The following is a 17,755-nucleotide window of genomic DNA, read 5'->3' as shown; positions in this document are numbered from 1 at the left end:
CTACCTCAGTATATTATGGTTAAATGATGAAGTGCTCCTCCTCTCCTCCTCAGTATATTATGGTTAAATGATGAAGTGCTCTTCCTCTCCTCCTCAGTATATTATGGTTAAATGATGAAGTGCTCTTCCTCTCCTCTACCTCAGTATTCCCATGCGGTCTCCGGAGGCCAGGTGTCGCCCGTCGGGGCTGACCTTCAGGGTTCGGATCCCCGCCCTCGTGTCCGAGGTCCCGCCCCCTTCCTGCCCCGTCCCCGACCCCTTCTCCGAGGGGTTGGCGGCGCCGACACACTCTGCGTCCAGCAGACCTGAGAGGTTGTTGTCAACGTAGATGATCTTCTGTAGGTCCTGGTGAGAGAGACAGATCATGCGTTTATGTACATGCGTGTGTGTGTGTGCGCGAGTAAGTGCGTGTATTACTATACTTAACCACTAGCCCATTCTGACCTGAGATCAGATTCTAAAAATGTCTTCTACATCCTGACAGTTTTCTGAAAAAGCTATGAGCTTGTATATCTGCTATTTTTCAATAGCTAAAGCATAACATAATGCTAACACCAAAAGGGGTTCCCGCCCAAAATGGGCTAGTATAGCAGAGTGAGATATAGGCCATCTGACCATGTGATGACCATTGCCTTGGTCCTCACAAGAGAAATTGTCGTTTTATGGTTGAAAAGGCATTTTCAAGCTTAGAATTAGACAAATATTCAGATTTAAATTAGGTTTAGGATTAAGCATTTAGACTAGCGTTTAGGTTTAGGGGTTTGTGTTCTAAGTAATGCCTGACATTTTTTGCTTAAAGGTTGGGGTTAATACGGCCAATTCAGTTCTCTAAATTGCATTCGTCAAATTGCCGTCTGAAACTGTTGACGTCCTTCACAAGTATAGTAATACAAACGTGTGTGAGTGAGTGAGCAAGTGCGTGGGTGTTCTTGTGTGTGTGTGTGCGTGCGTGTCTTACATGGCTAATTATGTTGCGACACAGCGCTGTGCTGTGAGCGTCTGTGTTCCACAGTCTGATGGTGTTGTCTGATGAACAGGTGAGGAAGGAGCCTGGGGGAGGGGCCGACTGACCGCCTCCTCCTTCTGGATACACCTGAGAGGAGGAGGAGTTACATTAGCCTCATTGTGTTTAGTTTATTTGAACAGTAACAACACAAGTTATGACCAATGGAACATACCACACAATAAAGTCCAGGACTTGGAAAACGATACAACCAGGCGCTCACAGGAGATAAAAGTGCTGGTTAATGGTAGTTAAAAAGTGTCACAAATCCACTAGAAGGAGACCCCCGAACAGGCCAAGGACCAGACGGCGGGATTATGGCCCTCATTTATCAATCGAGTGTAAAATCTGCCACAGATTCGAGTGCAGGTTTCGTAGTACACCCACGTCGCCACGGCATTTATAAAGTGATCGCAAACAGCTGATCCTTCCTTAATTTCGTTCTGACGTTAATAAATGTGACGGCTGAAATCTATCTGGCACGCCCTATGAAATCAAGCCTCGCCCTCGTTTTTGCGACTGAACACATGTTTACGACCTGTGGGAACCATGGAAACCATGGAAAAAAGGTTTCTCCCGTGCCTTGCCCGCCTCACGCACCTCTCTCACACACACACACACACACACACACACACACACACGCAGAAGCACACGCAACTTGCAAGCCCACTGGTGTCTTGTTAAATAAAGAACGAACACCTGCATGAATTAAATAAAGTTGTAGGCCTACCCTGTCTGTTTTCCTCTCACCTCGCTTGCTTTGCTGCCATGTCCACGCATGCACGCATATACATGACACATCGACATCGCATCGCCATGAATGGAATTAGTTTGTAGGCTGGCCTATATTAATTTTACCCATTCGTGCGCAGTGCACGGCGAAGGCGTGATACTGCGCACTGCTGTGATATTAAAGTCCTGTGGGTGACATGCCTGCATGAGAGATAGGCTATCATGTCGTCAAGGCAGCTCACAATCAACGTTTATGTAGTGATTTGATCATTGATGAACGAATCATAAACATATGGATGAAGGCTTGCCGCTTGCGCTGGTATGTGTTGGCGACGCACGCCGCGGTCCCGTCCTCCCGACCCCCGAAAATGATCTCGCTTTTATCTGAACTGTCAAAACTGTCTAAGCACTTATAAATGGTGAATGATTAAGCCCCTTACGCCTATAGCCTGCTAGTACTTACTACAAATAGGCAAGCTGTATTGTATGCTTGTCATTGTCACTTGGAAATAAAGGCGTGCAGTCCATTCATGCCTTTAAAAAAATAATAATATCATAATCGCATATGCCGCATCACCGCGTCCGCATGCGCTCCAAAATCATCTCACAAGTGCGCTCGCATAACAAGTGTTTGATTAAGCACAAACTAATACATTGTAAACATGTTATATTGTTTTTAATTGCGCGATTTTAATTACTTGTAAAGTTGGAAATCTCTCTTTTGTTTTTTACATACACATACCGTTTTATATTAACATTTTAGGAGTGAAAACATATGTTTAGATGCCTGTGACAGTGTCAGCAGTTCAGACAATGCTGCTCCGCTTGTGTAAGAAAAGAAAAAAATGCGTACGCCAGCTGAGGAGCAAACGTGGATTTTGCACGTTGTCACGTTCAATTTCAAGCGTTGGCGGAAATGGTAAATGTCAAAAATGTCGGCAATTTCGGCGTGCACCCATATTTTGGCGTACGCACGGTTGATAAATGAGGGCCTATATCTCCAAACTGGCCTTGGAACGCCTCGGGATCCCCCAGGATCAAGTTACTAATGTTGCTCTGGAGCGGGGAAGTCTGGAGCTCTCTGCTGGAGCTGTTGCCCCCGCGACCCGACTACACATATGCGGTTGAAGATGGAGGAATGGATGGACAAATCAAAAGGCATCAAAACACGAAGGACAAAAACCATGAAATTACTCTGGAAACTTTTCCATGAACCAAGACTTTGTTAAACGCTTAAAATGACCCAGGCTCCCAGGCTCTTCCACTGGGTAGCCCCCTCGGCCCCTCCCCTAAAGAACCCTTCCCAAGTTACAGTATTGTGTGAATCAGGTCACAAATCAGAAGCAGGTTTCGGGATAATCAGCAATCAATAACATTGTTGATAAACATCTGATCCCAGGACTTAAATCCCATACAGCCTTAAAAACAAGGTTAGAGGTCACGTCATGCTAATTAAGACCTCTACTACGGTGACCTCCGTAGTAGAGGCATCCGTGTCATTTTACACTTTAGCTATATATTTAGAAACATACGTTTTTCAGAAAACTCTTAGGATTTAGAACAGTGCTTCTCCAAAATAGCAGATATACAGGCTCACAGCGCTCAGTCACTTCGTGTCGCCAAATACAAGGCACGAAAAAGTGCTGATTTGGATGGAATTATGTAGAATCCGCCTCGGACCTTAATGGGGTTAACATAGTATTACTATACAGGCATGTCAGGTTGTGGTTCTGCGTGTTCATGTGTTGGTTATGGCATTCTTAACACGAGATCCGCCAGCAAAGAGGTGTGACTGTGTCAGCGTAGCGTGTACAGTGCAGTGACCAGGTATACATGCTGGTTTCCCAGGGAGGCTGAGGATGTTGTTGTTTTTTTTTCTTTTTGCCCGATTGATGTCGTTTGAATTGTCGGTTAAATAATAAATACTTAATGTATGAAGTGAATTTTGAAATTTCCCCTTGAAAACAATGGCTGATTTAAAAAAAAAAAGAAAAACCCTCCCCAGCGAGGAGCCCCCACCGGGAGGACCTCAAGCTTTCTCCCTACTCCTCCCACCCAACGCTCTCCTCTGACGGGTACATTAGCACTGCACCACCCGAGACCACAACCTCCATGGTGGTGGGCAGCGACGTTAGCACTGCACCACCCGAGACCACAACCTCCATGGTGGTGGTGGGTACATTAGCACTGCACCACCCGAGACCACAACCTCCATGGTGGTGGTGGGTACATTAGCACTGCACCACCCGAGACCACAACCTCCATGGTGGTGGGCACATTAGCACTGCACCATCCGAGACCACAACCTCCATGGTGGTGGGTACATTAGCACTGCACCATCCGAGACCACAACCTCCATGGTGGTGGTGGGTACATTAGCACTGCACCACCCGAGACCACAACCTCCATGGTGGTGGTGGGTACATTAGCACTGCACCACCCGAGACCACAACCTCCATGGTGGTGGTAGGCACATTAGCACTGCACCACCCGAGACCACAACCTCCATGGTGGTGGGCACATTAGCACTGCACCACCCGAGACCACAACCTCCATGGTGGTGGGCACATTAGCACTGCACCACCCGAGACCACAACCTCCATGGTGGTGGGCACATTAGCACTGCACCACCCGAGACCACAACCTCCATGGTGGTGGGTACATTAGCACTGCACCACCCGAGACCACAACCTCCATGGTGGTGGTGGGTACATTAGCACTGCACCACCCGAGACCACAACCTCCATGGTGGTGGTAGGCACATTAGCACTGCACCACCCGAGACCACAACCTCCATGGTGGTGGGCACATTAGCACTGCACCACCCGAGACCACAACCTCCATGGTGGTGGGCACATTAGCACTGCACCACCCGAGACCACAACCTCCATGGTGGTGGGTACATTAGCACTGCACCATCCGAGACCACAACCTCCATGGTGGTGGGTACATTAGCACTGCACCATCCGAGACCACAACCTCCATGGTGGTGGTGGGTACATTAGCACTGCACCACCCGAGACCACAACCTCCATGGTGGTGGTGGGTACATTAGCACTGCACCATCCGAGACCACAACCTCCATGGTGGTGGTGGTGGGTACATTAGCACTACACCACCCGAGACCACAACCTCCATGGTGGTGGGCACATTAGCACTGCACCACCCGAGACCACAACCTCCATGGTGGTGGGCACATTAGCACTGCACCACCCGAGACCACAACCTCCATGGTGGTGGGTACATTAGCACTACACCACCCGAGACCACAACCTCCATGGTGGTGGGCACATTAGCACTGCACCACCCGAGACCACAACCTCCATGGTGGTGGGCACATTAGCACTACACCACCCGAGACCACAACCTCCATGGTGGTGGTGGGCACATTAGCACTGCACCACCCGAGACCACAACCTCCATGGTGGTGGGCACATTAGCACTGCACCACCCGAGACCACAACCTCCATGGTGGTGGGCACATTAGCACTGCACCACCCAAAAGCTTATTCCCAATAAATAATTTCAGACAAAAAAAACGTCTAGGTGATGAGCCGTGTTCCAGGACAAGGCCACAGAGAGGATTAAAAGTGAGCTGCAGGCAGGGGCCCACCTCTCGCTCTCATGTGTGCAGATTACATGTGTCCTCATGTGACAAACCAGGATGGTCTGCCTACTGGCCTGGGCTGGCCTGCACAGTTACAAGCAATGGCACACACACACACAATCCCCCACAATGACCTATTTCTGGAGGAGCAACAGCATCACTGAAATCGATGGACAGCCATGAACAACGCAGTGTGTGTGTGTGTGTGTGTGTGTGTGTGTTAGAGGTGAAACAGTGAATCAAACAAATTGATTTAATCAATTAGGGGAAAAAAACTGTAATTTAGCTATCTTCACTCATTTTGCATTAAGAATAACAATTTGTTGTCATCTAATAAAAGCACCTCAATTATTCAATTTATGATTAGAACTCGGGAACAAAACTGATGTCCCAAAATTAAATTTTACTCTATTTCAGAAGGTTGGGATACAAGATGTTGAAATAATGTAAATTGTGTGTGCGTTACCTCCAGACTCCAGACGCAGGCGGAGTGGAACAGAGCAGAGAACACCTTCTTGGTCCTCCTGGGCTCCCGTACGTCCCACACATACACACTGTGGTCGTTGTACACGCACGACAGCCAGCCGCTGCTCGGGTCAAAGGTCACCGCCACCGTGTCCGGGTAGCCACGCCCGTCCTCTTCTGTCCCCGCCCCTCTGTGGGCGGAGAAAAGGTGCCTGTGTTTGGGGGGAGAGGCGAAAGAGATTAGTTTAATATCCATATCATTGCCGTCAGGCAGAAACCTCTTATCTCCCTCATTTTAACTTTATGTTTATTTTTCCCCGTAAATGAACGGCCTACTTTGTCAGACAACAGTGTCACTGAAAAGTAGAAAAGACAAATGAGGGTTTCCACTACAAGCTCAACATGTTTTGAGATTCTAGATCGGCTATCTTCGCCGACCCCCATCTGAAAAGGCTTTGTGCCAGGGAACCCATACACGATTAGTTTTGTTAAATGTTTCAAAAGTATTGCGATTTGTCCAAAATGTTTCAAGATTATTTTTAAATTGCAGATCTATAGTGGACTTGTAGATCGGCTATTTTCAAATAGCCAATTTATCATAGCGTTAAAGTGGTAGAACTGATATCGATGCTATTTTCCCCCTTTTTTTAATAGTTTTTATTCCACGATTTTGCAACCCAGTTTTTTTCACCCAGTGCAAATTATCTAATGTAATCCTGGGCGCTACACTTCCTCTGCCAACCTGGGGGGGCAGCGGACTGACCTCATGCCTCCTTCTATGCATGAGTAGTCCAAGCTGCACGTTATTCCGACCAGTTCCTTTCCCCTCCATCAGGCGCCCCGGCTAGGGGGAGGCATTTTTAGAGACCAGGATTGCTGCATATTTTTGTGAGGGTACCTACCCTATAGGAGACACGGGGAGAACATGCAAACTCCACACAGAAAGGCCCTTTCGCCAACCCCACCTCGGGTATGGGCACTGATGACGCAGAGGAGGGAACACGCCCCCAGCACCCACAGCGTCCCCAGTGGGAATCGACCCCAATACCTTCTAGCTGTGAGGCGACATCGATGCTATTTTAACTCATTTTCCCGGGGACCCCGTCAAGGACCCCCTGGGGGTCCCCGAACCCACTTTGAAAACCACTTTGACCCATGGACCAAAGTGGTCCCATGGACCAGCACCGGTCTGTGTACCAGTGGGACATGTCCCACGGAGCAGCACCGGTCTGTGTACCAGTGGGACATGTCCCACGGACCAGCACCGGTCTGTGTACCAGTGGGACATGTCCCACGGACCAGTACCGGTCTGTGTACCAGTGGGACATGTCCCACGGACCAGCACCGGTCTGTGTACCAGTGGGACATGTCCCACGGACCAGCACCGGCCTGTGTACCAGTGGGACATGTCCCACGGACCAGCACCGGTCTGTGTACCAGTGGGACATGTCCCACGGACCAGCACCGGTCTGTGTACCAGTGGGACATGTCCCACGGACCAGCACCGGTCTGTGTACCAGTGGGACATGTCCCACGGACCAGCACCGGTCTGTGTACCAGTGGGACATGTCCCACGGACCAGCACCGGTCTGTGTACCAGTGGGACATGTCCCACGGACCAGTACCGGTCTGTGTACCAGTGGGACATGTCCCACGGACCAGCACCGGTCTGTGTACCGGTGGTTGGGAACCAGGGTGTACAGTAAATGTCTCAATGGAAGAGAGCATGTCGACCTCCTCCATCCACTGTCCTAGTTATAATGTATAATTAACATTAAAATAATGTTTTATTCATTCAAATTAGTTCCAGATCGGCGCTTTGAATCCGTTTAACTGAGTGGTCTCTCATTTGTGTTGATTCAGTCTGTGAACTTTCACCCCGACCGCCTCCCACTTCCTCTCTGCTCTCCTCCTGCCCACAGAGAGGAGGCGGACAGAGGATGAGCTGTTTACACATGGACACACACACACACACACACACACACACACACACACACACACACACACCCCACCCCCTCTGACAATATTTTTGTATGAATGAAAGTGTCTGTCTATCTGTGTATATCTGTGAATTTGCATATGTGTGGGTATGTGTGCCTGTCCCTATGTACAGTATGTATGTGTGCACATCTACAGAATGTGTATGAGACTGAGTATTCTTTAGCTTTTATATAACCAGGCATTTTTCAAGTAGACAACTGCTCAATTGTAGTCTGCCCTGCAAAGTGACTAAATGGAGAAGCATAGTTAATTTGTGATTTTCAGTAGTTGAGGACAAATAAAGGTGTCTGTCTGTCTGTCTGTCTGTCTGTCTGTCTGTCTGTGAGTGCGTGCGTGCCAACCCACCCAGGTTCTGTCAGCGTAGAGATGTCGGTGCCCAGGCTGTGAGGTCGGGGCAGACTGCAGATGAAGTGCAGGTTGGATGGACTGAACGCTCGGATGATCCCATCAGCACAGCCACAGAATATGCACTCCTCTGTGACACACAGACTGGTGGCCTGGCGCGTCTGAGAGAGGACAGACACACAGCTTTTAGACTGGCGGTGGTGGGGGGTAGACAGACAGACAGACAAAGGGAGAAAGGGAGGGATGTACTGTATATGCATGCATGTAGAGAGAGAGAAAGACAGACCAAGAGGAAGGAGATAGAGAGAGGGATGGGTGGGTAGGTGGCATTTCCATCAATCTGATTTCACACACGTTTTGAAGTTGTGTTTGAGACTGGAAACTGAGCAGCGGTGATTACAGCCTTCATCAAGTTACCCTGTTAGAGGCTGCAGCTGAAACACCGGGTCTGTGGTAAAATTGGATTACCGGTATGTTGATATCAATAAAACCATTAAACACTATTCCTAAAAAAAACTGAATTTTAACTGTACTCTACAATCTACACCAATCCTCTTCGCCAAAAAATAGCAAGCTCACAAGGTTGTAGATCTGCTATTTTTGTGGCAAAATTTACCCCCAGAAAAGTGATGCTGGGGTAAAAAACAATAGACATTTCTGTGTGTGCACCTGATTTTCAAGTCTGCTACTTAAGTTGTTTTTCTGGGTCGGCATAGCTACTTACAGCCCCCAAAAGACTGATGGCTGTGTGTAAAACCTTCAAAGGGATTAGAAAAGTCAGGGCGCCTGGCCCAGGCAGAAGACATCCCCCGCCAAGTCCCCAAGACGTGCTCAGCTGCCCGCACCAGCTGGCAGAGAGCTGCAGGCTCTCCCTGCTCCAAAGTCTCTGCATGGTCCCAAAATACCACCATTGTCCCACAGAAAACAACACCTCTCCGTCTGAACGACTTAATGCCAGCCACTATGAAGTGCTTCGAGCAGCTTGTCAAAGCTCACCCCATCACCTCCTCACTGCCCCACACTCTAGTCTACACCAGACCAGTGGTTCTCAAAACTTTTTGCACCGCAGACGCCCAAATTGATATGTATTTGGCCGAGGACCCCCTCATCTGACAATGTGTGATTATTTTATTTTTTTGCCAAAATATAAAATAATTTATTGTGACGCTTTATTAACACATTTTGCTGAGGTCCTGCCTAATTTTGAACCAGTTCAGTTTTTTCACTGAAAAGGATGGGAACTGGAACCAAAGTGGGCTTGTCACTATTCTACAGGTTGGAAGATAGAGAGGTGATATAAACAATGGCAAAAGCAAGCGAAAAATCATTATTAAAAAAAAAAACTCAGCTATTCTGCCCCAACTACAATGGTTCTGCTTAAAACTGATGAAAACGCAAACCGTGAAGGTTCCTACTACTTCCAAGACTCTAGAAGGGAACCAGTTTTAAATAATATAAACATGTTTTTTGGTTTGTTTGTTTTTTCCAACAATTGTCTTCATTTTGTTGAGGAAATGCAGAGCCAGATCACTCATAGCATCTCTGAGGATAGAATTCTGGATGAGCAGGATGTGCAGCATTTTGTACAAAACGGGCCACTCCTGAAAACTTTGGAAGGCAATCTTAGTGTAGAATCTGAGAAATCCAACACTCGTCTTGATCACATGACTACAGATTTGGATGAAATCTGTGCAACTAACATAAACAATGTGTTTTGCAGAAATCGGCCTCATGGTGGCGCTATAACCGTCAGATTAGTGGGTAACAGACGGACGGCCGGACAGACACACACATACGGACGGAGTGCAAAACATACTCTCTCCCCATGCCTTCGGCCTGGTGGAAACAAAAGTTATTTTGGTGGAAAAGAGGCCAGAGAGTTTCTGCAATCTGCATCACTGGCTGGTATGGAAGATTCTCAAAACACGACTGAAAAGCTCCACACGTCACCTGAACTGAGCTACCAACAACATGCAGACCCCTGTACACCCAGAGGAGTAGGGAGAAGACCCCGAGGGACACCAGTAACCTCAACCATGGATGTTCACTCTGATAACATCTGGCAAACCGTACCAGAACAACAAGAACAGGCAGACAGGTTCATACTGGAACAGCAGGCAAGCATGCCAAGTATTCAGTATTTAGTACCCAGTATAAATTAGCCTCATCATATTTTTCCAACTGCTGTGGTTAGAATTGCAGACGGAACAGTAGTTGGATAAAATCCAAAACACCCACAAGTTGCCACAACAAGATAACTGCTGTATTGAGCTATACGACTTCCTCTGCTATTGTTCAAATGTTCAGACACTGAAGATTTAACTTGAAACGTCTAGAGAGCCTTTCAGGTTCAAAGAGCCCTTCGCAGGCTCAGAAAGTGTTCAGAAGTGGCTGTTTTCGAGCTAAGTGAAACTATGGCGTTAAAAACGTATTTCACAGGTTATGGATTTGTTTCCACATGCTACGACTCGGTTTAAAACCACACCAATGTGGAGTGAGCGGTGGCTTTGGAGTCAAGCACAGTTATTGACCTTGAAAAAATAAATAAATCCATACTCCATACAGACATAGCCGTACTCATACGGACATACATATGGACACATATAGCTGTGCATAGGAGACGGTGCGTAACCACTCAAAAATAAGAACCTAATTTGGGCCTTGCTCATGCAGGAGGTGGAACTAACCCTGAGTTCTTATTTTCGAAAACCAGCTTTGTAGAGCATCTATACGAAGACAGTCAGGGGAGGGAAGCCGGGCGGGGAGGTCACTGAGCGTACTGCTATGAGCTGGGGGAGCATGTGACCCGTCAGCAGGGAGTGTTGGAGGGGGAGGAAGTAGGTTCTATGTCCTCAATGGATTGAGAATATATGAAATAATATGAATCGATTAAATGTGTTTTGTGTGTGTGTGTGTGTGTGTGTGTGTGTGTGTGTGTGTGTGTGTGTGTGTGTGTGTGTATTTATGTACTGTATGCGTGTGTCTCCATATGACCATGTGTGTCACACACATGGTCATATGGAGACACACACACACTGTGTGTGTGTCTCCATATGTCCATGTGTGTGTGTGTGTGTGTGTGTGTGTGTGTGTGTGTGTGTGTGTGTGTGTGTGTGTGCGCGCGCTGTAATTGAGTTAAAGCAGTTCTGATGAAGTTGATAATCACTTTAAACAGAGCAAATCTCGTTCCTTTCTCTCCATCATCCTCTCATTGTCTCTCTGTCCTCCTCTGATTGTTTGTCAACTCCCCCGCTTTCCCTGACTTCTCTGTTTCATTCACTGCTCTCTACTCCCTCTCTCTCTCTCTGTTATAACGGCTGATTGTTCATTGTTCTGTCTGCCAGTCGGTCCACCTCCACTGACGCAGCACGCACACATGCACACGCACACATGCACACACACACACACACAGACACACACACACACACACACACACACACAGCCTTCATTCCATCTCTCCGTGACTCCACCCACTCAAGTCAGCTCCTTGAACTTTGACCCCCTAGCTGTGCGTTCTACATTTCACCTACAGTACAATATAATTCTGTTCAAATGTCCTCCCGGACCGGCCTAGACCCCGTTTTAAAACCACAACACAACAATACAGGACCACACCACACAGACACACTTACATCTCAACTTAAAGCTTTAGTGTGAAACTTTTACAGCTAAAGACCATCGATAACACAATCCTAGATCTGGTTTGACACACATTTTGACCTTGAAGGTCAAACATAGACGATTCTCCCCAGCAAGCAAAAGTGTAGGAAACCCGGGTTCACATCCAATTCTCATCTTAAAATGTTTTACATGAGCAGAAAACCTGAACCTCAAAATATAGACAAAACCTTTTTTTCTAAAGGACTAAAGACTAAATACGAACACATTCCTAAGTCATGTGAATACCGTCTGTCGGGTGGAAACCTCATTATGTCTAAAACTATTACTTGTCAGGATAAAACGTTTAAAAAAAGGAAAAGTAGCAGATCCTCAAGCTCATAATGAGTTTCGAGCTTGTGGATCTGCTACTTTCGCTACTTTTGTGTGTAGTATTAAAAAAAACACAAAAAGTTTGAATATGGAGATAAGAGGTTTCTGACCGACAGCAACGGTATTTGACTAAATGGTGAAGGTTGTGGTTGAGGCGGTGCACTGTGAAACTATCCAATGAGGTGCGAGGTCGACTGGTGAGATGACGAAGGAGTCAGTCAGTTCAGAAACTGGTTTTAATCATGTATGTGTCATTTGGAACAGAGATTACACATAAGACTCATCTAAAATGACCCTTTGTTTCAGCCTTTGCTGAAGTGACTACATTACATGTAGGGGGTGGGAGGTATGATTGCCATACCTGCCCTAGGGCATATAACTGATATGACAGTACTTAGCTGACCAGCTCAAAGCTAAAGTGCTCATATATATGACAAACTGTCAACATGAGGAACCCAACATGTTAAACATTTGCGTTGGTCAGTTTACGTCTTAGTGACTAAATAATACTTGGGGTAAAGACATTCTTTGTCGACAAATAGTCATAATGATGCATCGACTAATGGATTGGTTGATTTCATCTGCAAATGTGTAAACACCAACATGAAACTATCAATCTATAACAAAATATTGGTTGACTACGACCAAACCAACGGATTAATCGATTATTCAACTCCAAGGGGACAGGCCTAGTATGACTTACTGGAGGTGTCCCCTCAAGTTGAAGAATTATTAGATTAAATGTGTGATATACAAACTAAAGACATACACCGGCAACATTTATCCAACGCTAGTTGCATAAACTCGCATTTACAAATTCCCAGTTCGATCATCTCTGTCTTATCTCACCTCATCTCATGTCATGACAACGATTTAAATATTAAAGTTTGCGTTGCTGAATTGACTGAGTCTAGATGAGATGTTTGAGATGCTGTTGTTCTGACTGACTTACTGTGATGTGGTCGAGTTTCTGGGAGGAACACAGAAGCAGGGAACAGAGGTACTCACATTAGAACGGGGAGGGCAAGGTTCAATTCACAGTACAATTCCTCAGTAATAAAAAGTGGGGTAGGTGATATTAAGTATTTGGTAAATTAAGTGTTAAATAGCTCTATATTCTGATAGTAGTCGTTGCATAAGAGTCTTTGCCCAGTAACAGGAGATCCCCGTCTCTCCTTCTCTTTAGTAAACAGAAAATAAATGTTAAGGTCGGGATACCAATTTTATCGAATCTGGGCAGAGGACTCATACAGGATTAACAAGTGAAATTGTGATGACACAAATAAATGAGCAGACAAAATTGGAACTGGAACACCATAAACCTGAAGCTGATAAATTACTATAGTCTCTCCTGATTGGATGAAATTCGCAACCCACCAGAAAATGAACAAAGTTTACTGAACAAACACAGCAAGGAATTAGTAACAAAGATTACTATCCGAATATAATGCTTTAACCTTTTAACAATTTTTGTATCGCTTACCCTACCTTTAAATGAACACTGAGGAATATAATGTGTGCATTCATAGAATCCAGCTACATGCAGTAGTATTATCCATTCATGTTCCATTGATGTCAGTGCTGGAAACTGAGTGAATTAACTCAAACTTTGAAATTTAATTTCCCAAAGCAGCAGCAAACTGACTCAACCACCAATATCAACGAAATAATAATGATTAGGATATCGTCTGTCGGGTGGAAAGTTGGAAACTTCCTATGTCCAAAAATGTTACCTTTCAGGATTGAAATTCTAAAATAGCAAAAGTAGCAGATCTACAAGGTCAAAACATGTCACTTTGCGGCACGCTTCGAGTGGATCTGCTACTTTTGATGCATTTCTGTGACACTGTAGTGTGATCAAGTAGGGCATTGAAAAAAGATAGAATATGGAGATAAGAGGTTTCTTCTGCCCAACAACGACGATATAACTGATTCGTCAATATTAACTCAAGCTGAAAAATACATGCTCCTTCCGACATTTGAACTTTTATTCTGAAAGGTTGTAAAAGCCTGTCAGAACCCTGACGTCGGAAGGAAGTATGCATTGCGCTTGATTCAAGTTAATTTCCAATTGGATGACTGGCTTTACCCGTAGCTCCACCCATTTGTCCAGGAGGCGTCGGTCGTTGAACTCGCAGAGGAGGCCGGACGACGTGATGCAGAAGGTGGAGCTAGCGTGTCGGCCACGCCCACACGCCACGTCGCTGAAGAAGTTGTTCCGGAGCTCCCCCAACAGGCCGGAGCGGCCCAACAGAGGAACTGTAGCATTCAACTGAGAGAGAGAGAGAGAGAAAGAGAGAGAACAGAACAAGATATTTAATTTGTTGTGATTTCAACTGCATCTGGGTGGTGCAGGGATAAAGGTAGTCTTGTTCTGTGTGTGTGTGTGTGTGTGTGTGTGTGTGTGTGTGTTTAACCTTGGAGGTCTTGGTATCCAGGTACCAGAACTTGACGTGACGGTTGCCGGCGGTGACGAAGTAGGAGGAGTCATCGGAGAAGGAAACGGCCGTCACCTTGCTGGACACCTTATTGGCTGCTACCACCACGTTCTTCTACAAACACACACCGCACGCGCGCACACACACACACACACACACACACACACACATACAGGAAAAAATGAATTAACAACCAGCTCGATTCCATTCAACAGCTGAGAACAGAGCAGTACTCGCTAGCCTAACTAACATGGTCTGTGGCTGTTCTGTCAGTCAGTCAGTGTAAACAGTCATTCGGCGTTACCTTCCAGTACCAGACGTTGACCATCATGTCGTGCTGGTATCCCACGCTGATGATGTATTTACTGTTGGGGGAGAAGGACACGCAGGCGATGCCATACTTGTGTTCCAGTAGCTCTGCCACCTGAACACGCTCAGTCACCTCCCACACGCGCACAGCAGGCATGTGACCACTCTGCAAGAGACAGAGAGGGACAGGAGAGAATGAACAATGTGTCATATGCTGCACACACATACTGTTATTACAGTAACATAAAATGTATATACGTACCTATACAATTCTATATACAAAAACCACACTACTACCTACTATTTCAACTAGTGTAGTATGGTTTGATTTGGTTTGATTTGGTTCTGTGGCCTCAGCCAGACAGACAGAAAGACAGACAGATTAACCAATAGGCAGACAGACTTAAGATCAGATATTTATTGATCACCAGAGGGAAATGCATGTGTCATAGCAACCAGGTTGAAACACAGGAAAAGTTCAGGTAAGAGTAACAATAAAACACAAAACAAGATAAATTGCATTTCTGCAATGGGAAATCCACCCATCCGTGATGAAGGAATGAATGAATGAATGAATGAATGAATGAATGAATGAAATATACATGTATGTACAGTCTATGAATAAATATTGTTTATTTATTTTGGTGTCATGCACATCTTGTGCCCAACCCTCATGGGTTTATAAGACACCATTTCACATTTGCAATTACAGAATGTTTTACATTACATAATTTATGCATTTTACAGCATGTTTACATCACATAATTCATTATATTACACCTCAGATGTATACAGAGTACTCTGTCTTCTTTCCCAAGCTTGACAAATAAAATCTGCTACAACGAAAGTCCCTTTGGCAAAACATATCTCCATTTTTACATAGTCCTTTAAATCTAGGAAATCCCCACATATAGAAGACATCTTATTAACCAAAATATCCCTACAGTATGTCTATTAAGAGTAAATAAATGAACATATGGACATTGGCACACTGGTGCTGGAGGGTGGGGGGGGTGCAGGCTGCTCTGCTGAGCTCATGGGGGCCAACAGAAGTGCCTTCAATGTTGAGCTGATGCTGTTGGCCTGTAGCCTAACCTCCAGACTGCCCTTGGTCACCGCCAACTGCCATCTTCAGCTCCTTCTGAGCAGCCGTGTCCTCCTCAGTGTTCCCTCCACGCTCCGCCATGAAGACCTCTTCTTCCTCTTCAACACGTCCCCATTGATCCAGGCGAAGTTGCTGAGGAAGCGATTTTCTTGGTGTTACAAACTGTCTCCTCGGTCCTTACAGAACGTGATGTAACACAATGGGAGAGTCCACTGATGTTCTCCTCGTATCTCAGTACCTGTAGTCCCAGGTCCGTTGTTTCCTCTGCGCAGTGAAATCATCTGTGTTAATAAATCCGTTCCCAACTCCCAGACTGTATCTACCACTACATCCGGGACCACTGTACACATGTACTGTATCTTTATTTATTCTCAAAAGAGCAATTGAGGTTCTACCACTACATCCGGGACCCGGGAGACCGCGCTGAAGGAGGGGATCTGCCATGGCGGCAGTGAACCCTGCTGAACCGCCTGCGTACTGGGCTGCTTCAAATCGTCTACGAAGAAGTGGGGCTTGGCAGACAGCGCGGCATGAAAGTCTGGGGGAGCTTGAGCAGACTGCCGACCACATAGTCACCTGCTGTCCCCTGTACAGACCTCCCTCAGAGGAAGGCCTTTTTCCTAGTGGGACCAGAAATGAGTTGGACATTTGGTAAGTATCACTGGTCCAGACGGTCCAGGAGGTCATGCTGGGTACCTTCTGTCACAACTCTCTCTGCTCCCTCTTGTCTCCTCTTCTTCAACTAGACTCTTCAAATGTCATTCTACCTCAACACTACACATATAGTGTAGTGTGTAGTGTCTATATGTGTGTATTGATTATGTATTGCTTTATTTTGACAGTGAATACAGACACAGGAATGGCAGGACCAGAGACATAGAGTAAGACAGAGTTACGACAACTCTGTTCACTTCATGGGGCCAGGCTCTTCTACATAGACTTCTACTGTATGCCTTGGGAACAACAGGAAGGTGCCCTGTGGTTCAACTTTTTGATGAAAATGTTATGCTGCTATATAAATATTTGAAGCTTTTCAGAAACTTTAGGTCAGGATTTAAAAGGCCTTTTTAGAATTGGCCTCAGTCCAAAATGGACATTGGCCATTATTGAAAGATGAAACCGGTTGAGAAACAGGAGGGAGAACACGCAGAAAAGGCTGTCGGGATCGGGACCCGAGCCCACGACACACTGCCAGGCTGGACCACCAGCCCAGTCCGGGCCATTAACTTTTACAGGAATGTGTGACTGCGTGTGTGCGTGCGTGCGTGCGTGCGTGCGTGCGTGCGTTTTAAAGAGCTGTGATGTTAAAGGCAAAGAGTAGGAGCTGGTTTTATTAGACATGTTCTGGAGAAGGAACATTTGCTAAAGGGGAAACATAAAGAACACTGGTGCTGTGCCAGGGAACCAGTGATCCTTCTGATGAACTGGCCTCTGTGTTTCAACCTGTTTCAGACCATTACACAACTGGATGTGGTACACAGCTGCAATGGAAACTGAGCGCACAGACGTGTGTGTGTGTGTGTGTGTGTGTGTGTGTGTGTGTGTGTGTGACAGGGAAAGAGAATCAGAAATAGTGACATTTCACCAGCAGCTTTATGTGCAGTTTGTGTGGCGCTCATGTTAGCTATATAAACATTACATAAGGACTAAGGAGGGCTTCGCACACACACACACACACACACACACACACACCCCCCCACACACACACACACACAGTGCATTTCTCTAACAGACACACATCTGACCAACAGCCAATGGAT

At 46.2% G+C, this 17,755-nt stretch overlaps 1 protein-coding gene across 3 annotated transcripts in view; it reads right to left on the bottom strand.

Annotated features, from left to right (window-relative positions):
• The window catches only part of mapkbp1 (mitogen-activated protein kinase binding protein 1), a 71,164-nt gene that overhangs the window by 27,231 nt on the left and 26,178 nt on the right, over positions 1-17,755 (bottom strand). For all 3 annotated transcript variants that reach the window (XM_080784698.1, XM_080784700.1, XM_080784699.1), the window contains exons 5-11: positions 14,886-15,056; positions 14,561-14,695; positions 14,233-14,415; positions 8,154-8,314; positions 5,809-6,019; positions 959-1,093; positions 140-345 (exon numbers count right to left, since the gene is read on the bottom strand). In XM_080784698.1, the coding sequence (XP_080640824.1) occupies positions 140-345; positions 959-1,093; positions 5,809-6,019; positions 8,154-8,314; positions 14,233-14,415; positions 14,561-14,695; positions 14,886-15,056 (1,202 nt within the window). The remainder of the gene's footprint in view (positions 1-139; positions 346-958; positions 1,094-5,808; positions 6,020-8,153; positions 8,315-14,232; positions 14,416-14,560; positions 14,696-14,885; positions 15,057-17,755) is intronic.

This window comes from Protomyctophum bolini, assembly GCF_963924005.1.
Source record: "Protomyctophum bolini genome assembly, chromosome: 15".
Taxonomy (NCBI): Eukaryota; Metazoa; Chordata; class Actinopteri; order Myctophiformes; family Myctophidae; genus Protomyctophum; species Protomyctophum bolini.
This window is presented reverse-complemented; position numbering and strand designations above follow the sequence as displayed.